This window comes from Triticum urartu, chromosome 1A, assembly GCF_056163025.1.
Source record: "Triticum urartu cultivar PI428250 chromosome 1A, HENAU_Tu73, whole genome shotgun sequence".
NCBI lineage: Eukaryota > Viridiplantae > Streptophyta > Magnoliopsida > Poales > Poaceae > Triticum > Triticum urartu.
In genome coordinates this window covers 78,701,921-78,722,724 of record NC_141873.1, presented here as the reverse complement: position 1 = coordinate 78,722,724, position 20,804 = coordinate 78,701,921, and the positions used below count along the sequence as shown (strand labels likewise).

Sequence of the window (20,804 nt, the reverse complement as noted above, 5' to 3'; positions counted from 1 at the left end):
TAATAACAAAATTACGGAATTAAAAAGGTTAAAAAATAGAAAGAATTGTACACCAATAAATAAGAAGATGTGAGTATGCGGCGATGGAAACGTTGAGAGTGAGAAAGTGGAAGGATGGGCATGGGGTGGGTAGAACGCGACCAGCTCGCCAGCAAGAGCGGCACTGCCCCTCAAAGCCCTTGAACAGCGCCACAGTAGGCGTTGACAACACACCACTCACGTCGACCTATCATGCGCGATGTTTTGTCTTTCACATACATTGTCCTACACCGAAGGTGGCACTCACCCCATGTACGAACCGACCTAGTGACGTGCACTGACCAAAGAACTCCACCGGCATACCGGTTAGAATTATGCGCTGAGTTTAAAACTGAAGACCTCGATTGATCAAGAGAGCTTCATAATTAGGGAACTTGATGAAGTTAAAGATACTTCCTTCGATTCTTTTTAGTTTGCATATAAGATTTGTCCGAAGTCAAGCCTCATAAAGTTTGACTATCTTTATAGAAAAACATATTAACATTCACAATGTGAAATCAATATCAGTAGATGCGCCATGACTTAAAGTTTCATATGATATAACTTTATCATAGTAGATGTTGATATTTTTTTATAAATATGGTCAAATTTTATGAAGTTTGACTTCCGACAATTTTTATATGTAGAGTAATAAGGACCGAGGGAGTAACTACGAGCAAAATTAAAAGCGTCCTTCCTAATACATGGCGCACGAAGGAGGGTAGAGCCTTTTTTTATGAGGCACGCACCACGTTGAGCACCTGCACACCAAGTACTTGATGAAATGCCAAAAAGAAAAAGAGAAAGATGAGAAGAGACAAATATGAAATGGTTTAAAAGTAAGCGGGTGTGTCGACGCAAGGACGTTGTACTCTTCCAGCCTTGCAATATATCCTGATAAGGCTCTTGAAACCGAAAATGCTAAATAGAGGAAATCACCTTTTTAAGTCTCAAAACACTCTAAAAACAATTACACGTCCATATGGATGTGTACCACATGTGTGCAAAATTTGAACATGATATACATTATGATCACCATAATGTATTACATTATCAGACTATACACATGTAAAATACATCCATACGAACGTGTATGATTTGTTTCAGAATTTAACTTCAAAAATGTGATTTATGATTTTTGCCACAACAAAAAAACTGCATGAAGCTCGTTCTAAAACCAGATTTTTTCACAAATCTCAGACTTGATTAAAGCTCTGTTGGCAACAAGAACTGAAGTTCAGACAGCATCCACATGCATAAAGTACAACTTATACATCCTGCAACATCTCGAAAGGATCTAACAAACTCTGAAGTTTACAAACAGTGCAATTCATACCAAGATGCCAACTACAAGAGGACCACCAGGCACGAGCACCAACACAAGTGACAAGTTGGCAAAGCGTTCTGCGAGGCCCCGCGGTGCACATAACGTTTCCCAACAAGTTCAGGCCATGGTTACCTGTCCTACGACTAGATTAGGCGAAGCCTTGCCCCTTCATAGATATTTCTGGCCTACAGAAGCTTTGAAGCATCTGGCAGAACTCCTTGGCCTTGCTTTCAGCGACTGAGCAATGAAAAGTTACTGTCATCTTTTCTAGCACTGTTGCCCAACGGAATAACCGTTTCATAAGAGCAGATTCATGTTCAGTTCCTCTCAAGTTGTGGATCTCTACTTCTCGAAGGTAATACAGCATGAGTTCCTCGGTTTTCCAGCTTGGTGGCTGATCACAAACACAACCTGATGGGCATCCAGTTTGCAATGGGAGCATGCCAGCTCAATAAGATCAGCGGAAATAATTGAATGCCATGAAATAAGAATGGTGGAGCTGGAAATTCCAAGATTGCCCGGATATTTAAGATATGTCCTTAACAAATTTACAAAAGAATACCACCTGGAAATTAGTTTGAAGCCAACCTACTGCAGACTATATGATTATTGTATGCAAATAGAAAGTCAAATAAAAAATATTATTTCAATTTTAGACAGTTAGGTATTGTGCCTTCTCTTTTGAACAGAACAAGGTATTGTGCTATCGATAAGCTGTATTGCATGACATCTTAAATTGGAACCATTGTTATTGATGCAACCTTTAAAAACAAATAGCCCAAGCATCGTACTATATTAATATTTCCCCCTAAATCCCAAAAATGCTCGTTGGGACATAGCGCTAGGCGAGGCTGGTATCCTCACTGCACGTGACTCTCACATTCATGCTGAACCAATACCAAAACTCATATATAATTTGCGTACACAAATGCAAATATTCGTATAAGATCTCTATAGCACCACATCCCAATATACGCAATTCTAGAGTGCCAACAGTGATCGATTCCTTTTCTCCTACCCTAAGGCCATATGCATCTGATTTTTGAACTTCTGGTGCCCCTTTTCAATGAGAACGATTCCATTGTAAACATAGGTATCCTTTCCGGTTGCTAGAGTTTGCTATACCCCACCCCCAGGGTGACCAATAGAAGGAAAACACTTGCTTGTGACTAGTTAACTGCCAAACCTGGGGTGAACCAACTAGTTGCATTAATTACGTTTGACTGTTCAGCCCACACATCCAGCTCACCATACGCGCTCCTCCTTAACAGCTCTATCCAGTTGCCACTCATCGCTCTGTCTATTTTCTCTCCTCACTCATTCCGCCTTCTCTGCCCACGCAACCTCACTCTTTCCTCTCTGCTTGCCACAGCTAGTTCATCCCCATGTGTTCATCCATGTCCCACTCAAGCCCCTCGGCCCCTCGATCGCATCATCATATGGATGAAGTGTCGCCACTCCCGCTGAGTGCCCAGAATGCAACATGGTGTATGTGCTATAGTTTGTCTCCCGCGGCAGTGTTGATTAGCGCCTAATCCATCATACGTAACTCATTTTTTACTACTTTATGTTACATAAGCAATGTGCCCCCCCCCCCACAATGTGACTCATTTTTTACTCATTTTTTACTACTTTATGTTACATTAGCAATGTGCCCCCCCCCCCACAATGTGACTCATTTTTTACTACTTTTTTACTACTTTATGTTACATTAGCAATGTGCCCCCCCCCCCGCCCCCCCCCCCCCCCTAAATCGCATCATCATCATATGGATGAAGTGTCGCCACTCCCGCTGAGTGCCCAGAATACAACATGGTGTATGTGCTATAGTTTGTCTCCCGCGGCAGTGTTGATTAGCGCCTAATCCATCATACGTAACTCATTTTTTACTACTTTATGTTACATAAGCAATGTGCCCCCCCCCCCCACACAATGTGACTCATTTTTTACTCATTTTTTACTACTTTATGTTACATTAGCAATGTGCCCCCCCCCCCACAATGTGACTCATTTTTTACTACTTTATGTTACATTAGCAATGTGCCCCCCCCCCCCCCGCCCCCGCCCCCCCCCCCCCCCCTAAATCGCATCATCATCATATGGATGAAGTGTCGCCACTCCCGCTGAGTGCCCAGAATACAACATGGTGTATGTGCTATAGTTTGTCTCTGGCACGGTCAAAAACCCAGGAAGGCCCACTTCTACAAATGCGAGCGCCAGGGTGTAAGTTTCCTCAGCCATGCATCGTCAATCTACTCGCAGTTTGCATGCTCTCAATCCACCCGGCACTGAAGAAAGATGTGGATCTTTGTCATCCCGCACCATAGTGTTGATTAGCGCCTAATCCATCATACGTAACTCATTTTTTACTACTTTATGTTACATTAGCAATGTGCCCCCCCCCCCCCCCCGCCAATGTGACATCTGCCTTGGCTGCGACCAAGCAGAGCTAGTTCATAAATCCCCAGAAGGTGGCGTTAGACCATGAAATTATGCAACTACCTAGGGAGTACTTATTAACCATTAGCCGTGGACAATTGCATTGCACTTAATCGAGTCATTTACATTTTTAAAACGTATATTTGCCGACAGCAACATAAGTGCAGGTGGGCAACTGTCATTTTGTTGATGCGTCACGATGTCACAAATTACGCGTACCCCGCCTTGAAATCAACCACGTCAATGCATGCTCTGACACACCACCCCGTCCGCTCCCTAATAACCACGCTTCATAAATCATTCATTAAAAAACGCAGGTTATTAGGTTCACCAGCTCACACACGCACAACACATTAAAATCAACACAAGAGCCCCAAGCCGCCCATCCCGTGAGACCCGTCCTCATGAAAGTTCTCCCCCAGCCATTCAGTGATCCAGTGCCTGTGCAACTCACCCCCTCGCATCCTCTCCTCCACCTGTCACAGCCTTTCACTAGAACTAGACCGGAGAAAACAAAATCCGTTAACAACCTGGTGCCCAGTTGAACCAGCAGCTCGAGGGAGCTACTCTTCCGACCAGTGATTCCTACGGCACTGGATCAAAGCAAGATACAGGGAGCGGCTCAAGGGATACTACTGTGCTAGAGAAATAAACTGAAAATAACGATTTGCATTGCTAACCTTTCTGCCGTCAGTGAACTGTACCCCATGGCACTCTTTCTCCAGACAGCTCAAGGGATATGCACTGTGTCTACAGCCGGTGGTCATATGCAACCTACCCACACACCTAATTGGGATGTATCACTTTGTCATATCTGACAAACGGATGGCGCGTATTCAGCTTCGTATCAGGTATTACGAGTGCATATTTGGGCGGTATTGAGATAGTCACTATAATAAACCCAAACCACAAAGCAACATCGATGCATGGGATTCCATCATCGCCTGGCACCATGTCCCAAGAACCCGCGTCCCCTAAATCCTAACTATTTTTTTCAAGATTGAGGCTGACATGCAATTTTTTTGAAGCACTGACCGTAAAACAATTGTTCTACGGTATTTTCATTAATAATTTATATACAAAATACAAGAGCAAAAGTATTACATCAACCAATACCAGTTTTATGAATCATGGAAATTAACAATGTGAAACTATCCAGTCTCTAATCCTTTGCGCCTTTGCTTGTTTAGCTCTTATTTGCACTGCTGTGAGCCCTTCCTGTAGATAATAAATCCAACTTTGCACATGTGAAGCAGCATGTCTGAAAATTTTATCATTTCTGACAGACCAAATACCCCAACAGCCCATGATGATAATTTCTAAGGAAATGCTGTCAGGCAGATGCTGCAGAGCCAACTGTATATCATCAATAACTGAAATGCTTCTGTTCCTATTCGGGATGATCCTGTCCCAACAAAGCAAAGTAAAAGGACAATCCCAGAATAAATGCAAGTTTGTTTCCTCAGTATGGTCTGCACAGAGCGCACAGTTGTAGCTATCCAAGGCCATTGATTTTCTATGAAGGAGATTTCTGGAATTAACTCTATCATGAAGAAGTAGCCAAAAGAAAATCTGGTGCCTCAAACGACATGCTGTTTTCCAAATATCCTGGAACAAAGAGTGAACTTTAGAGGGTCCCATCATGTGTGCATACATTTGGATAGAAGAATATCCTTTGGGACAACCATTAATAGTCCATCTATCATTTCCTTGCATGTCATTTCTTCCTTGAAGACATTCTTGCAGAGCATTGAACTGACTAAAAGCCTGCTGGGATAAAGGTGTATGAAAATGGGAAGCCAAATCTTCAGTGATCAGAATTTGCTGCAAGGAAACATAGTCGTTGTTTCTGAAGGAGCTGAGTTCAGGGAATTTGTTGAGGAGTGGCTAGTCCCACCAGCAGTCTGACCAGAATACAGTTGAGTTACCAGAATGGCCTGAGGAAACAATAGAAGCTTTGTAGCGAGGCATCAGTTTGAGCAGAGTTTACCACCAAAAGGATCCCACCAATCGATCACCAGGCAATGAGTTATGGTAGTAAGTTTCCCAAATGATATTCACCCAAGGAATATTCTCTCTGTTAAGAAATTTGTGCACTTGTTTCATGAGCAGCGCCTGGTTATGCACCTCAATATTTAGGATACCCAGACCCGCATTAGACTTGGGTTGGCAAACAGTGCTCCATGCAACCAAAACTGCCCCTCTGTCTTGGGAACCATATTTCCTCCAAAAGCAGTTTCTGAAATAGCTATGAAGTTGATTAACCACTGTAATTGGAATCTGAAGGGAGCACATGAAATAGATGGGCAGACTGGAGAAGACTGATTTAATGAGTGTGAGCTTATCACCAGTAGAAAGCAAAGTTGAGCAGCTCAGAAGTCTAGATTCAACTCTCTTCAGTAAAGGTAGATAGTCTTCCACCCTTGGTTTGCTGAGGCTGAGAGGAAGGCCTAAATACTGAAGTGGTAGGGTACCAATCTGACATCCCAAAAGGTCAGAGAGAAATTGCATCTTGTCCTCGGGAGTATTGATTGAAATCATGGTTGACTTGGAATAATTAACTTTGAGGCCAGTGTATGCAGCAAAGTGAAGCAAAAGGTTCTTGATGTTGTGAAGCTGTGAAGCTTCTGCATGTGCTATCAAAATGGTATCATCAGCATATTGAATAATGGGATATTCCTGGCTGTACTGATGAATCAGTGGTGTTGTGATGAGGTCATTTCTTTTGGCCTCATTCAACATTGTTTGTAGAATATCTACAGCAATGACAAAGATGAGGGGAGACAGTGGGTCTCCTTGTCTAACACCACATTTGCATAAAAATTGTTTGCCTGGAACCCCATTAAGTAGCACAGAAGAAAAGCCAGTACTGTATATCATCTTAATCCACTGAATCCATCTGCTGCCAAAACCTTTAGCTTCAAGAATTTCCAAGATAGTATCATGATTGAGCATATCAAATGCCTTCCCAAAGTCCAACTTTAGGAGAATCAGTTCTTTGTTGGACTGCTTGCATTGATGAATATATTCATAAGACCAGGCTAGACAGTCCTGAATGCATCTATTGAAAAGAAAACCATACTGATTTTGATGCACTAAGGAGACGATTACTTTCTGCAGTCTATTAGCCAACAGCTTGGTGATGATCTTCAAAGTGCAATTTAAGAGAGAGATAGGTCTATAATCATTTGGCAGGAGAGCAGCATATTTCTTGGGAATGAGTGTGATGAAAGAGTAATTGATGCTTTGAAGGTTGACAGTCCCCTTGTGAAAATCTTCAATTAATCTGTAGAAGTCTGGTGCAATGATATCCCAGCAAACCTTTAGAAATTTGGCATTAGAACCATCTGGTCCTGGGGACTTATCAGCTGGCATGTGCTTAATCACATCATCAATTTCCTCCTTGGAAAATGGGAGTTCCAGATCAGAGAGATCCAGTGGTTGGTGCAGCAGATTGTGCAGCAACAGAGGGTTTTCTGGTTTGGATGCAGAACCCATCCTGTTTTTAAAAGCTCTGTAAAGAATAGATGCTTTGGCTTGGTGCTCATGATGTTCAAAACCATCCTCATCCCTTAAAACAACAATGTGGTTATTCCTGTGCTTGATGGTGGCTTTAGCTTGGAAATACTTGGTGTTTGCTTCCCCCATTTTAATCTTTCTAATGGTAGTTCTCTGTTCCCAATAAATCCTTTGTTGCTCATTAATCTCTCTCAGATGCTCAATTAGGATAAGTCTACCATTTGCTTCCTCAGTAGATAGGTCTCTGTACTCCTCAATCACATCATAACATAGAATCATGAAGTTGGTGTTTTCAATGGTGGCTTTCAAATTTGAAATGGTCCTGGCCCAAATTTTCAAGCCCTTCCTAAGCCTCTTGAATTTAGCAGCAATACATTTGGCACTATCCACTTCCGGAACATCTTGCTCCCAAATTTGCTTCACAACCTCCTTAAATTGTGGATTTTTAGTCCAGTAGTTTTCAGACCTGAATATCTGTGATTTAGGGATTGAAGTTCCAATCTTGATAAGAACAGGAGTATGATCAGAAGTTGTTTTAGCAAGGGGAATGGCCGGAGTCGATGGGAAAGAGAGAGACCAAGATTCAGATGTAAAGCACCAATCTAGTTTCTCTAGCAATGGTGCATCCTGCATATTACTCCAAGTGAAGTTTCTACCCTTGAGAGGGATCTCAACCAGTGCTTGCCTGCTTATTGCCTCATTGAACAGCAGCATGTCATTAATATTTCCTCCTTCCCTATTTCTATTTTGAGGGCACCTGATATAATTAAAGTCCCCAAGGATCATCCAATTCATCTCATCATCAATTTGGAAATTCTGAAGCCAGTCAAGAAAGGAAGTCCTCTCATCAGGATTACAAGGCCCATAGACATTGGTCAAGATCCAACAGAACCATCAAGTTTACAGGTGAAATGGATTGATAAAGAGAAAGCATTTTGGTGGAAGATGTGACTAGAGAAGAGGTTGTCATTCCAAACAGTGAGGATTCCTCCAGAAGCACCAGTGGATGGAAGAAATTCAAACTTTGATAGACTTTTAGGACAAAAGTTTCTGATATATGATTGATCAAACAACTCTCTTTTTGTTTCCTGAATACATAGCACTGAGCAACCTGACTCCTCAATCTTATTGGAAATTGCATCCCATTTTTGGGATCATTGATGCCCCTAATATTCCAATTTAAAACATTCCAACTTCTAGCCATGAAGAAAAAATAGCTGAACTAGAACTGGGATGAAATTAAATCTGGTAACTGAACCCCTGGGAAGAAGGTAACACACTAATCGTACTGGCAACCATATGGCATGTTGCAACTTGGAACAGAACAACCATTGCAGATAAACAGGGGACAAGGAGGAATTAAACTTAAGCATAAAACATTCAAGCAAATCTGTTTCAGTCAAATAACCATGCATCTCAGAAGGACTTCTTGCAGACCTGATACTAGTGCCCCAAAAGACCAAAATAAAGACAAATAACTGGTCTATAACATGTCCCATTGGACCAACAGGTTTAAGACATGGTCTTGCTGGTGCCTTTTGACACTCTGCTTCCCTCCATTGGCTTGCTGCCACCCTTAGGAGCCATATTTCCTTCCTTGGACTTGCTGATAGTTTTTGCCTTTTTGGGGATGTTAGAGAGTTTCTCCTCTGAGGTGTTCTGAGCATTCACCTTGCAAAAAGAGGTATTCAAGTTCTTAATCACTTTGGTAGGTAAGGAAGGAGGCAGGGAGTGACAAGCTAAACAATCTTTGTACATACAAACAGATTTCTTAAATCCTTTTTGTAATTGCTGCAGTCTGCAGCTCCTTCTTACCTCAGTTTCCACCAGTGGCCCCTTTTCTTTCCTTTTCCTGTTCTGATGCAGAGCAGAAGTTGAGGAAGCAGATAGTTCCTGAGAACCCCCCTTAGAGGAAGGAGTGTATTCCTGATCCTGAGGATGATTCATTAAATAGGACATGCTATTAGAATTTGGACATGAATCTGGGATGGCAAAAGGCAGGCAGTTCTTAGTCTCCTTATCCTTTGTAATGATCTCCCAAACTTGGGACTTAATAAATTTCTGTGCCCACACAAATTTATCAGGAGTAAGAAAAGTGACAGATAGAAAGTTAACCCACTCCATAGGTACCTGAATGATGAGCTTGCTATGTTCTTTAGGAGCAAAGTGAGATTCCCATGTGATGGCTCCTTCCTTACCAAGCAGTTCATCCAGAGGAAGATCTGGGGAGTTGTGGGTAGAGGAGCTCTTAGCAGGATGCAAATTAGGAAGGTAAATGGGTTGAGAAAAACCAAGGGGTGTAGAGATGTCAGAAAGAGATTCACCTGGATTTTGTGCTTCTGGGATTGGAAGATCTTTGGAGACTTGAGTCTCAGGGTGAATGGGGTCATTGCTTTGATCTATAGCAATCTGAATGTCCTCATTAATATGCTCAACAGCAGGAACAATTCTGCTTACTTCTAAAGTAATTCATATGTCCTCAACAATGCTCATATCAGTTTCCTTTCCATGGGGAACAACTCTGTCTTCTATGTTGTCAGACCTACCAATGGGTGAAATCTGGCTAGATGTTGCAGGAGAAATGTGAATCACCTTGCTAACCAAAACCGCATTGGAAACCTCCAATTGCATTGGATCTTCAGCAGAAAAGATGGGTTCAGAATGGTGTTGTAGAATTGCAGCCAGGCTGGGATCTTCATAAAGGGGCCCATTAACATGATGCTCTTGGGCCCTTAGAGGAAGTGGATCACTATGCTCTGGAGACCCAACCAGAACATTCAAATCAGGGAGGGCTGGCGCCAAAGGCCCATTAGCAGAAGCAACAGTCTCAGCACTGTCATTTGGGGGTTCCTGTGATAAGGTGATATTACTATTACCATTCCCACCCTGTAGATCCTGAACCTCTCCCAAAGGCTCAATAATCTCATTGAGATTCAGAAATTCTCCAGCATGTAACTCCTAGTACACAAGTTCATTCTCTGCAGGCAGGGCCCAATGTCCCCATCCAGGTAAATCATGATCCACTTCTTCCTCTTCCTCCACCACAACATCATTGTTGGGAGCAAGCTGCAGATTGAGATCATGCTGAGGCTGCTGATTATTATCTTCTTGTTCATGATGCTGAAGAGGCCCCAGAAAATGATTATGCTGGTTCTGATGAAAATTAGCTTGCATGGGTACTGGGTGCGGGTTACCAAAAGGAGGGATTGGGTTCTCATCAGGAGCAACAATGCCCAACATGGTATCTTGTAAGATCACTACTGGAACAAAGAGAGTAGCAGTGTCATCTCCCTTCCCAATCACAATGCTGGCATGGATGTCTCGGAGCTCTTCTACTTTAACTTTCACCATTTGATTTGCACGGGTACTCTTATTCCTGTCCCACATCACAAATTTGCCAAACTTATTGACATCATTACTAATCTCATGAATACTCTTCCTATCCAAGAGGAATCCACAAAGTAAGAGCCACACTTCTCTGCTAAGCTCTAACCTCCTCCAATTCATGCCTTGGTTGTGTTTCTCAAAAATCACATGAACATTCGTGTACTGATGCGGGCTGTTTCTGACCAAATCATCTCTATCGAAAACACTGTTGAGCCTAATATAGGCTTGACCGAAAGGACAAGGAGAGACCTCGGAGAAATCAATGTGCTTGATGTCAGTGAGGAATTCAGATAATACCTCACGGATGGTGTTGAACTGAACTTGAAGGTTGGGCATAGGAACAATCGTCGCGATAGCCCATTCCTCATGCAAAGCTAGGACTGGATCCGCCAAGATGCGAACCCTGGCCGGTCGGCCCGCCACATCAATACGTTGGTGGCCTTGAGGGATGAAGGGCGTAGGATCAAAAGGGAAAGTCGTGATACGTCTCCAACGTATCTATAATTTTTGATTGCTCCATGCTACTTTATCTACTGTTTTGGACTATATTAGGCTTTATTTTCCATTTTTATATTATTTTTGGGACTAACCTATTAACCGGAGGCCCAGCCCAGAATTGCTGTTTTTTGCCTATTTCAGTATTTCGAGGAAACAGAATATCAAACGGAGTCCAAACGGAACGAAACCTTCGGGAACGTGATCTTCTCACCGAACGTGATCCAGGAGACTTGGACCCTACTCCAAGAAGTTTCCGGGGAGGTCACGAGGGTGGAGGGCGCCCCCCCTTGGGCGCGCCCCCTGCCTCGGGTGGGCCCCTCGGAGCTCCACCGACGTGCTCCTTCCGCCTATATATCTCCATATACCCTAAAAACATCCGGGAGCAACATAGATCGGGAGTTCCGCCGCCAGAAGCCTCCGTAGGCACCGAAACTCAATCTAGACCCGTTCCGGCACCCTGCCGGAGGGGGCAATCCTTCTCCGGTGGCCATCTTCATCATCCCGGTGCTCTCCATGACGAGGAGGGAGTAGTTCTCCCTCGGGGCTGAGGGTATGTACCAGTAGCTATGTGTTTGATCTCTCTCTCGTGTTCTTGAGATGATACGATCTTGATGTATCGTGAGCTTTGCTATTATATTTGGATCATATGATGTTTCTTCCCCCCTCTTCTCTCTTGTAATGAATCGAGTTTCCCCTTTGAAGTAATCTTATCGGATTGAGTCTTTAAAGACTTGAGAACACTTGATGTATGTCTTGCCATGGATATATGTGGTGACAATGGGATACCACGTGCCACTTGATGTACGTTTTGGTGACCAACTTGCGGGTTTCGTGACATTGGGAACCTATGCATAGGGGTTGGCACACGTTTTCGTCGTGATTCTCCGGTAGAAACTTTGGGGCACTCTTTGAGGTTCTTTGTGTTGGTTGAATAGATGAATTGAGATTGTGTGATGCATATCGTATAATCATGCCCACGGATATTTGAGGTGACATTGAAGTATCTAGGTGACATTAGGGTTTTGGTTGATTTGTATCTTAAGGTGTTATTCTAGTACGAACTCTAGGGCTGTTTGTGACACTTATAGGAATAGCCGAACGGATTGATTGGAAAGAATAACTTTGGGGTGGTTTCATACCCTACCATAATCTCTTCGTTCGTTCTCCGCTATTAGTGACTTTGGAGTGACTCTTTGTTGCATGTTGAGGGATAATTTTATGATCCAATTATGTTAGTATTGTTGAGAGGACTTACACTAGTGAAAGTATGAACCCTAGGCCTTATTTCCTATCATTGCAATACCGTTTACGCTCACTTTTATCATTAGTTACCTTGCTGTTTTTATATTTTCAGATTACAAATACCTTTATCTACCATCCATATTGCACTTGTATCACCATCTCTTCGCCGAACTAGTGCACCTATACAATTTACCATTGTATTGGGTGTGTTGGGGACACAAGAGACTCTTTGTTATTTGGTTGCAGGGTTGCTTGAGAGAGACCATCTTCATCCTACGCCTCCTACGGATTGATAAACCTTAGGTCATCCACTTGAGGGAAATTTGCTACTGTCCTACAAACCTCTGCACTTGGAGGCCCAACAACGTCTACAAGAAGAAGGTTGTGTAGTAGACATCAAGTCGCCATTGTCGAATCACCCGAGCTCAAAGTGTTGCAGAGGAAGAGGTTGGTGGATGGGGAGGGTGCATTGGATTGGGATGCTTCTGCGAGAAGTCTCTGTGTGATGGAAGGGGAGGAGCCGGAGTAATGGCGGATACCAACTGAAGGAGGCAAAATCGAGGCACCACCGCAGTTTCCCTGAAAAGGTTGATGCATGACCGGCTGATTAGTCGTAATCGCGGGAACAGTGGGATTCTGTCTATGGGTGGGTGGGCTGTTGGCTTGGGCCTGGGTGGGTGGGCTGTTGGCTTGGGCCTGAATGCCAGAAGCCGTGGCGGAAGGCCCAACGGAGTAGCAGTCGCGTGCGATGTGCCCCCATTTCTTACATGCACGACACTTGATACGATTCTTGCAGCTGGGCCGAAGATGACCCGATAATAAGCACCGGACGCAGAAAAGCCCAGAAACCCCATTTTGAATAGGCGGAGATCCCGCTCGGACCCCAGTGCCAGCCGCATTAACTGCGCGGCGATTACGGTCCGCAGATTGAGTCTGATCATGATGAACATGATTTGTCCTAGAATTACCACTAGTATGATCATGGATCGGATATGTGGAAGGAGATATAAGAGCTTGAAGATAAGATTTCCTAGGATGATCACGAAAAACGTGAGTCCATTCATCTTCCTTTTCTTGAAGATATTGATCAAGCTCCCAAGATGAGTTTGGCCCGCCCGAACCCCAAAGAAGGAAATTGATGTTGAGTTCAGGGAGTGCAATATTACCTCCTTTGATGATCGAGAAGCCCACCTCTTTGGAGGAGACAGAGAAACGAAAGGACCAATTTTGGAGAAGTTGGACCTTGAACAATGATGCTCGACCTCCAAAGCATGCTAGGAGAATGGTGGCAACCGAGTCCACCGTGAGACGGATCTTGGAGCGGGTAAATTCTGCCACCAGAATGAATTCCTGGAGCTCTTTACCTTCTTTGTAGTTGATGGGTACACCCCACTTTCTCCATACCCCTTGAGCAGAATCTTGACCTTTGTCAAAGTTCAGATCGGCTAACGCCATCAGGAATGATTAGGTGGTGTCCGTCGTGCCCGGAATGGCACACGGCGCCGGTTAGGTGAGATCGGCCATGGCCGGAGGACGGCCGCGAGGCCGTTGGGCGAGGGGGCTAGGCGAGGGGGCTAGGCCGTATTTTACAACATGAAACAAGAGTCGCCGAAGGCTCTGGTCTCAAAGTCCGACCAAAAGATAGCCGCTGACATGCAATGACTCGAGACAAATTCACATCACTGCCTTATATGTCTATCGAGAGCTGCTATAAATTCTGACACCTCTGCGGAAGCAACGATCTCTTTACCCCTCCTATACCGCCTCCCCCACCTCCATCCCTCGTGGCCAGGGGGCCTACCCAGACAGAAGTACCATGGTGCACAGTACACCATGCCAAAATTATTTTCCTTAATATTCTATGTATACTTTGTGACACCCGACGTCTAAATGAGAAACATGTATGACTTATATTTAGGGCACTGGTTCATTTCTCGACCTCGCCACTTGCAACATCGCCATCTCCTCACCTGTACCCCATCGCCACTTGCATGCCAAGAAATATAAATGCATACTATGGTATTAGATAAACAAAGTTAGGATAATATTACCACCAGATGGCTAGGTGCGTCAACAAGTTTAAGAAGAAGCTTTCTGACACCAATACACATGCTGAGGACATGGAATGAACTGGCTCCAAAGGAATGTTCATCTGCCACCATTTACAGGACCATTAATGCAGTGTTTGGGATCTTTTTAATGTCTTCCATCAAGTACTCATGGTTAATAATTTCCTGCAGTAGAGTAATGGGAGGTCACATAAAATGATACTAGATAGGAAGTGCGGCCTGCCGCACCCACCTGGTTTCATTTTAGCTAACCCGGCAGAAAAATTAAAGACAGTATGACGATGCAAAGGAAAACATATACTTCGCAAAATCTGAACTTGATTGAATCATATTCAGCCAGGTAAATCAGAATATATGTTACACATGATACAAAGGTACAAAGTGGATACAACAATTTATATATGCATATGAAGCCATGACATGTACGCACAGCGACTCGACATCATCGATACAACAGTTCATACACCCAAATACATGCTGGAATATGTTCTCTGTACACCAGTAAAAGGATAGCACATATAACTTGGTCCACTAATTTTGATTTGTTCTCATTCACTATGCCAGGCGAAAGAGAGTACTCAGCGTACATAAAGTTCCTGTCGCTTTTGACCTAATCAGATACCTGCAAAGAAACACACCTCAGGGCGCAGCTGGTAGCAGGAGGCATCCATTTCCCAGGGTCGTACACACTTTCACCAATTTTCCACCCAGGATCCTGTCTTCCTCCTAGGGATACTTCTTCCCGTCTTTGACAAATCTGCACCACAATCAAAGATCTTGTGTTTTATGGCAGCTCACGTTACGACAACTATTAAACATTCAATACAACTTAGTCTTATATGCTAACCACAATATTTGCTTGTCCTTGGACAGTACAACAGAATAAAATAGGAGGTACAAATCCAGAACAATGTATGTTGGGTGACAGGGCATAATAATAACAAATCCATTGAGAACAAAGGGCCAACTCAAGCTAGCATCTGTTGATATGCCCCTACAGCCGAGCCATCATTTCTTTGCACGATCATGACCAAAATGATAAGGTCATGCATAGCCAATCCTCAAATGCATGTAAGAGGAATGTATAGCATATGGGTTAACTAACTAACGAATATGAGGATCACACGAAACGCACCAAAAGTATGATTACTTTAAGAGATACCCAGTCTAGAGCCTAGGCTTCATGTTCGGAGGGCAAAGCTTCTTTTCCCGTCAGTGTCTCATCTTGTCCATTTTAAGAGAAAAGCAATGAAATAAGCAGCCACGACAAAGATAGACACTGTTATAAACTTATGGGGCAAGCGAAAGTACATACCTTGAAATACAATCGATCTCATCTGCTAAGGTAGAAGAATATCCACCCAGCGTTGTACTCTTCTAGAAGAACAAAGCATAAAAGGCACATTAAATCAGCATTCAAATAATGGTCTTTTCTTAAATGAGATGCAAAAGACCTCAACATTATTAACCCATGGCGGACTCCACATGGCCCCGTTTTAACTAACCCCGGCAATAGACAATATATCTGTATTACTCAATATATCTCATAATGGAAATGTCGAGAGGCGGCAGAGAGATGAAATAATATAACACTTTTTCATAGCTTGCATAATTCCAAGAGCACGTATAGCCTTCTCAAAGAAGAAAACAAAATGGGTAAGAAAACATCCAGCCAATAAGTAGATACAGATGTATAGTAAAAGAAAAAACATTCAGCATCTCAATAGAGGAAACAATAGCACAGGTGCATCAGAAAAGCCACAGTTCAAATAAATATATATGTATAAAAGCAAAATCATGCAAGACGACCCAAGAACTGTTAGCAAACCTACAACTGCAAGAAAATTCAGAAGGGTATGTTAATAATAAAGGGCATAGTTTAGGATCTAAATAGCGACATTAGTGTTGTACCCGACGATAGCTAGTTGTGTGCAAATGAAACAATATAGACAGACGCGGCATTTAACAAAAAAATGTAGGTAGAGCAATACAAAATAAATATTAATACAAATTGACAGGCACAAGCATAATTAGAAAATATCTACCAAGAGCATAACGAATGCATGCCTGTTATTGTTTCATTCACAGGTCCATCCATGACTATTTCAAGTTCTCTATGAGCAACACAAACTCACCAGGAAATGATCATCATCAGGCATCAATGGGCAAACATCACCCTTTTTGCTTTGTGCTCAACTACATTCTGAAATAGAAATATAGAAGTTTCAGCAGCAAGCAGCCAAGTAAAGTGACACATCAGTAAGGCTGCTATTTATATCCCATCATAGCAAATCAATCTAAGATACATTTCCAACTTCCAAATGCAATAGTGAGCCATGGGGAGCAGGATTTAACAACCATGACACCGCATAGGTTATATGAGCGCACACCTTAATCTTGATTATGAGCTCTGGTTAACCAAAAAGCAAAAGAACTAAAATCAGACATGAGAAGTTGAGAACAGAAAACCCATGTGTCTCAGATCGTGCTGGACCTCTCAGCACATGACGCACGAAATTAAATTGTTAAATTGCATAGCAGAAAAAAATTCAGAACCAAATGACACAGGCTAGGAAGGCAAATTAAAGAGGCTGCACATGATTAATAAGAGGAAGGGTTGATTCTATTTTTTCCATGGTGGAGACAGAGAGAGATCCTTTATTCCAACTGTTCATCCAAGTCTTGGAACGTTTGAGCAAACATGTATCACATCCTATCCTCTTATGAGCATGTCCTGAGACATCTTGTGGGCTACTAAAAGGATCACATATATGAAGTACCAGAGAGCTCTGTTCCTTGATAATCTCTCATTATTATCCCATTAAAACTTTGTGGGCATTAATTAGTCATATATATTAGTAGTGACAAAATAGCTATGCACCTTTATGTCCTCTGCTCCTCTACCTATAGAGTTCACGGTCACCAAACAAAAAACAATGAAATAAAGAATAATAAAGTACACCAGCAGACATTTGATCAATATGTTCAGCTAGCCTTCTACCTCAATCATCACATCAAATCTCTTTATTTGGGTCAAGAGGAGAAAAACTATCAAACAGGGATAATAAAAATGGATTCACCATGAAAGAGTAAAGAAAAGAGTTGGTACCTCCAGTTCATTATTGATCAAGATGAGGGCGGGGATGCATTGGTGAGGGAGATGGAACTGCTCCTGCTCTACCTAGTCCAAGGCCTGGCCTCTCGTGTGTGCTTGTGGGGGAAGAGGCAGACATCGAGCGCGTTGCAGAATCAGAGGCGACTCGCCTCGGCTCGAGCTCCTCCTGCCAAGCGGTTCTCCTCACCTCGAGTTGTCCTCTTCACAGAAGTGCACAAACGCGACGAAGACAGTCCTTCTCCTCCCGTCGATGGCGATGTCTCCAGGCTTTGCATATGCGCCAGCGGCAACCGCCGCTCCTCCCAGTGGTGGACATGAAATGGTGGATAAGGGGGAGGCGAGGGGGAGGGGGATCCTGCCGGTGGGTGCTAACGGAGGTGACCATAGTTGACCGGGGGCAGCGACCACTCCCGTGAGGGCCGTCTCAAGATCCTATCACTTGGCAACAAATAAAGAATTTAGTAAACAACACAACACTCGCAGAGTATCAAAATAATGCTAAATTTGTAGAGTAAGGTTATTATTACTTGAAATGAATACCTGATATTCAAGAATAATTCTAGTAAAATCAACATTGATAAATCATTTAACTCTCCACTTGACATTCATATAGTTTCCACATCCATTATTTGCATCACCAGTCATACGTATGGATACTACTTCAGTGATTAAAAGCCCTTGATCTACCATTTATCCATATGAGATCATCCCAACATACGTCAATCCAAGCCTTGCAGCAGATACCTAGAAACCTGGAAGACAAAATATCATACATTACCAACGCAAATATGATTGGTGATGCAGACAAAACCGGTAAATGAACACACGTTTTTTATTTCTCATCAACATTACCAACTTTTAGTCTTGGACCCAAGAAAGAACATGATCCTCTGTTTCTCTCTTTCTTTCAGAACCAAAATATTGACCCTAATCCACTGCACATAATACATATTGCTTAAGGGGACACCCGACTTTCACATTATAGTCTGCACAACAATCCTATCACTCAAATATTTGCTACAGGGCTACGACACAACTATGAAACAAATAAATAATTCTAATAGGCATGTCGTTGATGATTCTACTCCAAAATCAAACCAGATAAATAAGAGACAAAGGGGCAGCAAGGCTTGACTATAGATTTTCCAAACACATTGTCCCGGGCTCTGTTGACTAATTTTCTTGCTACAAATCCACGTCTGATGGGGGTATATCCTTGATGTAAAAGCATGAACATGTAATGCCAAATAGTAGAAGCTGGAAAATATAAATACCTGCACAGAGCTACAGCCAAAGCAGTAGCAACGACCCAACCTAGAGGAGCAGCAACTACATATAGTGTTTGTTCCAAGAAGAAGAGCGCCACTGGCCATCAATCAGCAACAAAGAACCTAGCTAAAATTAACAAACCCTAACCACATCCCTGATTGCATTGCCTAGGCTTCGTCGTCAAATATTTGAAGGACATCCGGTGGCTCACCATTCTGTAACAATAATCTCCAATTCATTAATGTTGAAACCAAATCATCCTGCAGGGAAAACAACTGTTCATGCTTTGTTTGCTTCAGACTACTCACAGCTCTCTCAAACAGCTCCGCCCTTTCCTTAGCTTCCCAAATTCGCTCTCATTGGCGCAATAAGTGCTTGTCGAGGGTTTCCTTCAATGAATCAACCTCCTCAGATAGCTGCTCCACTTTCCTGCCAGGATGTAACATAAAAGAACATTAAACACTTAGAAGTTGGCCTACATAACTCATATTGAGCTCCATTTCAAGTCGAAATTTTGAATGCAACAGGACAATTTTTTCACAAAAGGAAAATACATACCCTACAACAATTCTCGAGAGTTGCTATAGCAGCCACAAATATCTATACACAATTTCATTTTTATAAAACAGATGAAACTTAGCATCCTCAGCCAACAGGATGAACCAAGCATGAGCGTCTATCTATCTCAGGATGACGCATGGTGTAAAATAGACCTAGATAAGCAGGAGACGAACAAAGCGAGTATAGGACCAAGCAAAGAGCAAGAAAGAACATCTTCCATCTCCGTCAGGTGGCCAAGTTGACAGCAAGCGATGGGCACGACGAAAGTGTCACCGCCCGCCGATCCAGCTGCAAGACGACGAACGAATAAGGAAAATCTACACAACAGATGGCTAGGAGGGGACCGTACGAGAGCCAGAGGAAGAGCACCTGAAGGACAACGACAATGGCGATGTGGACGGCCGTCTCGGTGGCTGATGCTCCTCCCGTGATGGTGAGTCGCGGCCGTCGCCTTTGGCCCTGCGTCGCTGGTGACGCGGCGACACGCAGGACGTCCCACGCGCGGAGGTGGCTACTGGCCGAGAAGACGAACCAGAGGCCGCCGGTGCGTGCTCGACGCGACCCTCGTACGGTACTGCTCAGTCACCAGCCTTGCTCCTCATGCTCCAACTCGTTGTCGCCGTGTCCAGGGAGGAGGAGGGGGTGGCCGCGCGAGAGGGACGGGGAGAGCGCCGGCGGAGGCGAGCTCGGCGACGGGAGAGGAGATCGAACGGGAGCGCAGCGGCGGCGGCAGGAGCGAAGGGGAGGGGGCGCGATGGGGATGAAGGCTAGGGTTCTCATCCAATCGGTGCCCTCCTCTCCTTTACACATACACGACCCATCCACAGATCGCCACGCAGGGGTAAGGACGCGAAATTCCTCTAATGACCTCAGTGGGATCAGGGAATTACAGGCGGTGGCATGCAATTTTGACCGCGGGCCAACAACACCGGACCTCTCTGCACCCATAGTCGCAGACAGAGGTGGCCCACCAGCCGCGTGCCCCACGAGTCAGAGAGAGAGGACCAATGTTCCGAGGTAAGAGAAAAAAATAACTCCGGTTCCAAATTTTATCCAACGGCTCAAGTCATCCCAGCGGTAGATCCAACGGACAAAAACGCATCAAGAAAGAGATCCAACAGCCGAGAGTCGCTAATTGCTGAGCAGCCTCCGGCATTCATCCGGTTCATATCTCTTGATGTACAAATAGAAAGGACACAAGCAACTTCTTTAGAAAGTCAACAACACACAAGAATAATCAATATATTAGTGCAGTGGTAGCGGTCGCTTTTTTACGGTAGCAAGTCCCAGTTCATGTGCCATCTTGAATTACAAATATACTAGTGCAGCGATAGTACTTTGTAACCTCAACGCTAATTGA

At 43.6% G+C, this 20,804-nt stretch overlaps 1 protein-coding gene across 1 annotated transcript; it reads right to left on the bottom strand.

Moving 5' to 3' along the window:
• Positions 1 to 8,660: 8,660 nt before the first annotated feature.
• On the bottom strand, positions 8,661 to 14,475 carry LOC147990126 (uncharacterized). The gene has a single exon (XM_087513570.1). The coding sequence runs from the start codon at positions 13,883 to 13,885 to the stop codon at positions 12,827 to 12,829; it is 1,059 nt and encodes a 352-aa protein (XP_087369696.1). The 5' UTR covers positions 13,886 to 14,475; the 3' UTR covers positions 8,661 to 12,826.
• Between the last annotated feature and the right edge of the window lie 6,329 nt (positions 14,476 to 20,804).

Coding starts and splice junctions, on each gene's coding strand:
- LOC147990126 (XM_087513570.1), bottom strand. CDS start 13,885: ATGGCGTTAGCCGATCTGAACTTTGACAAAGGTCAAGATTCTGCTCAA.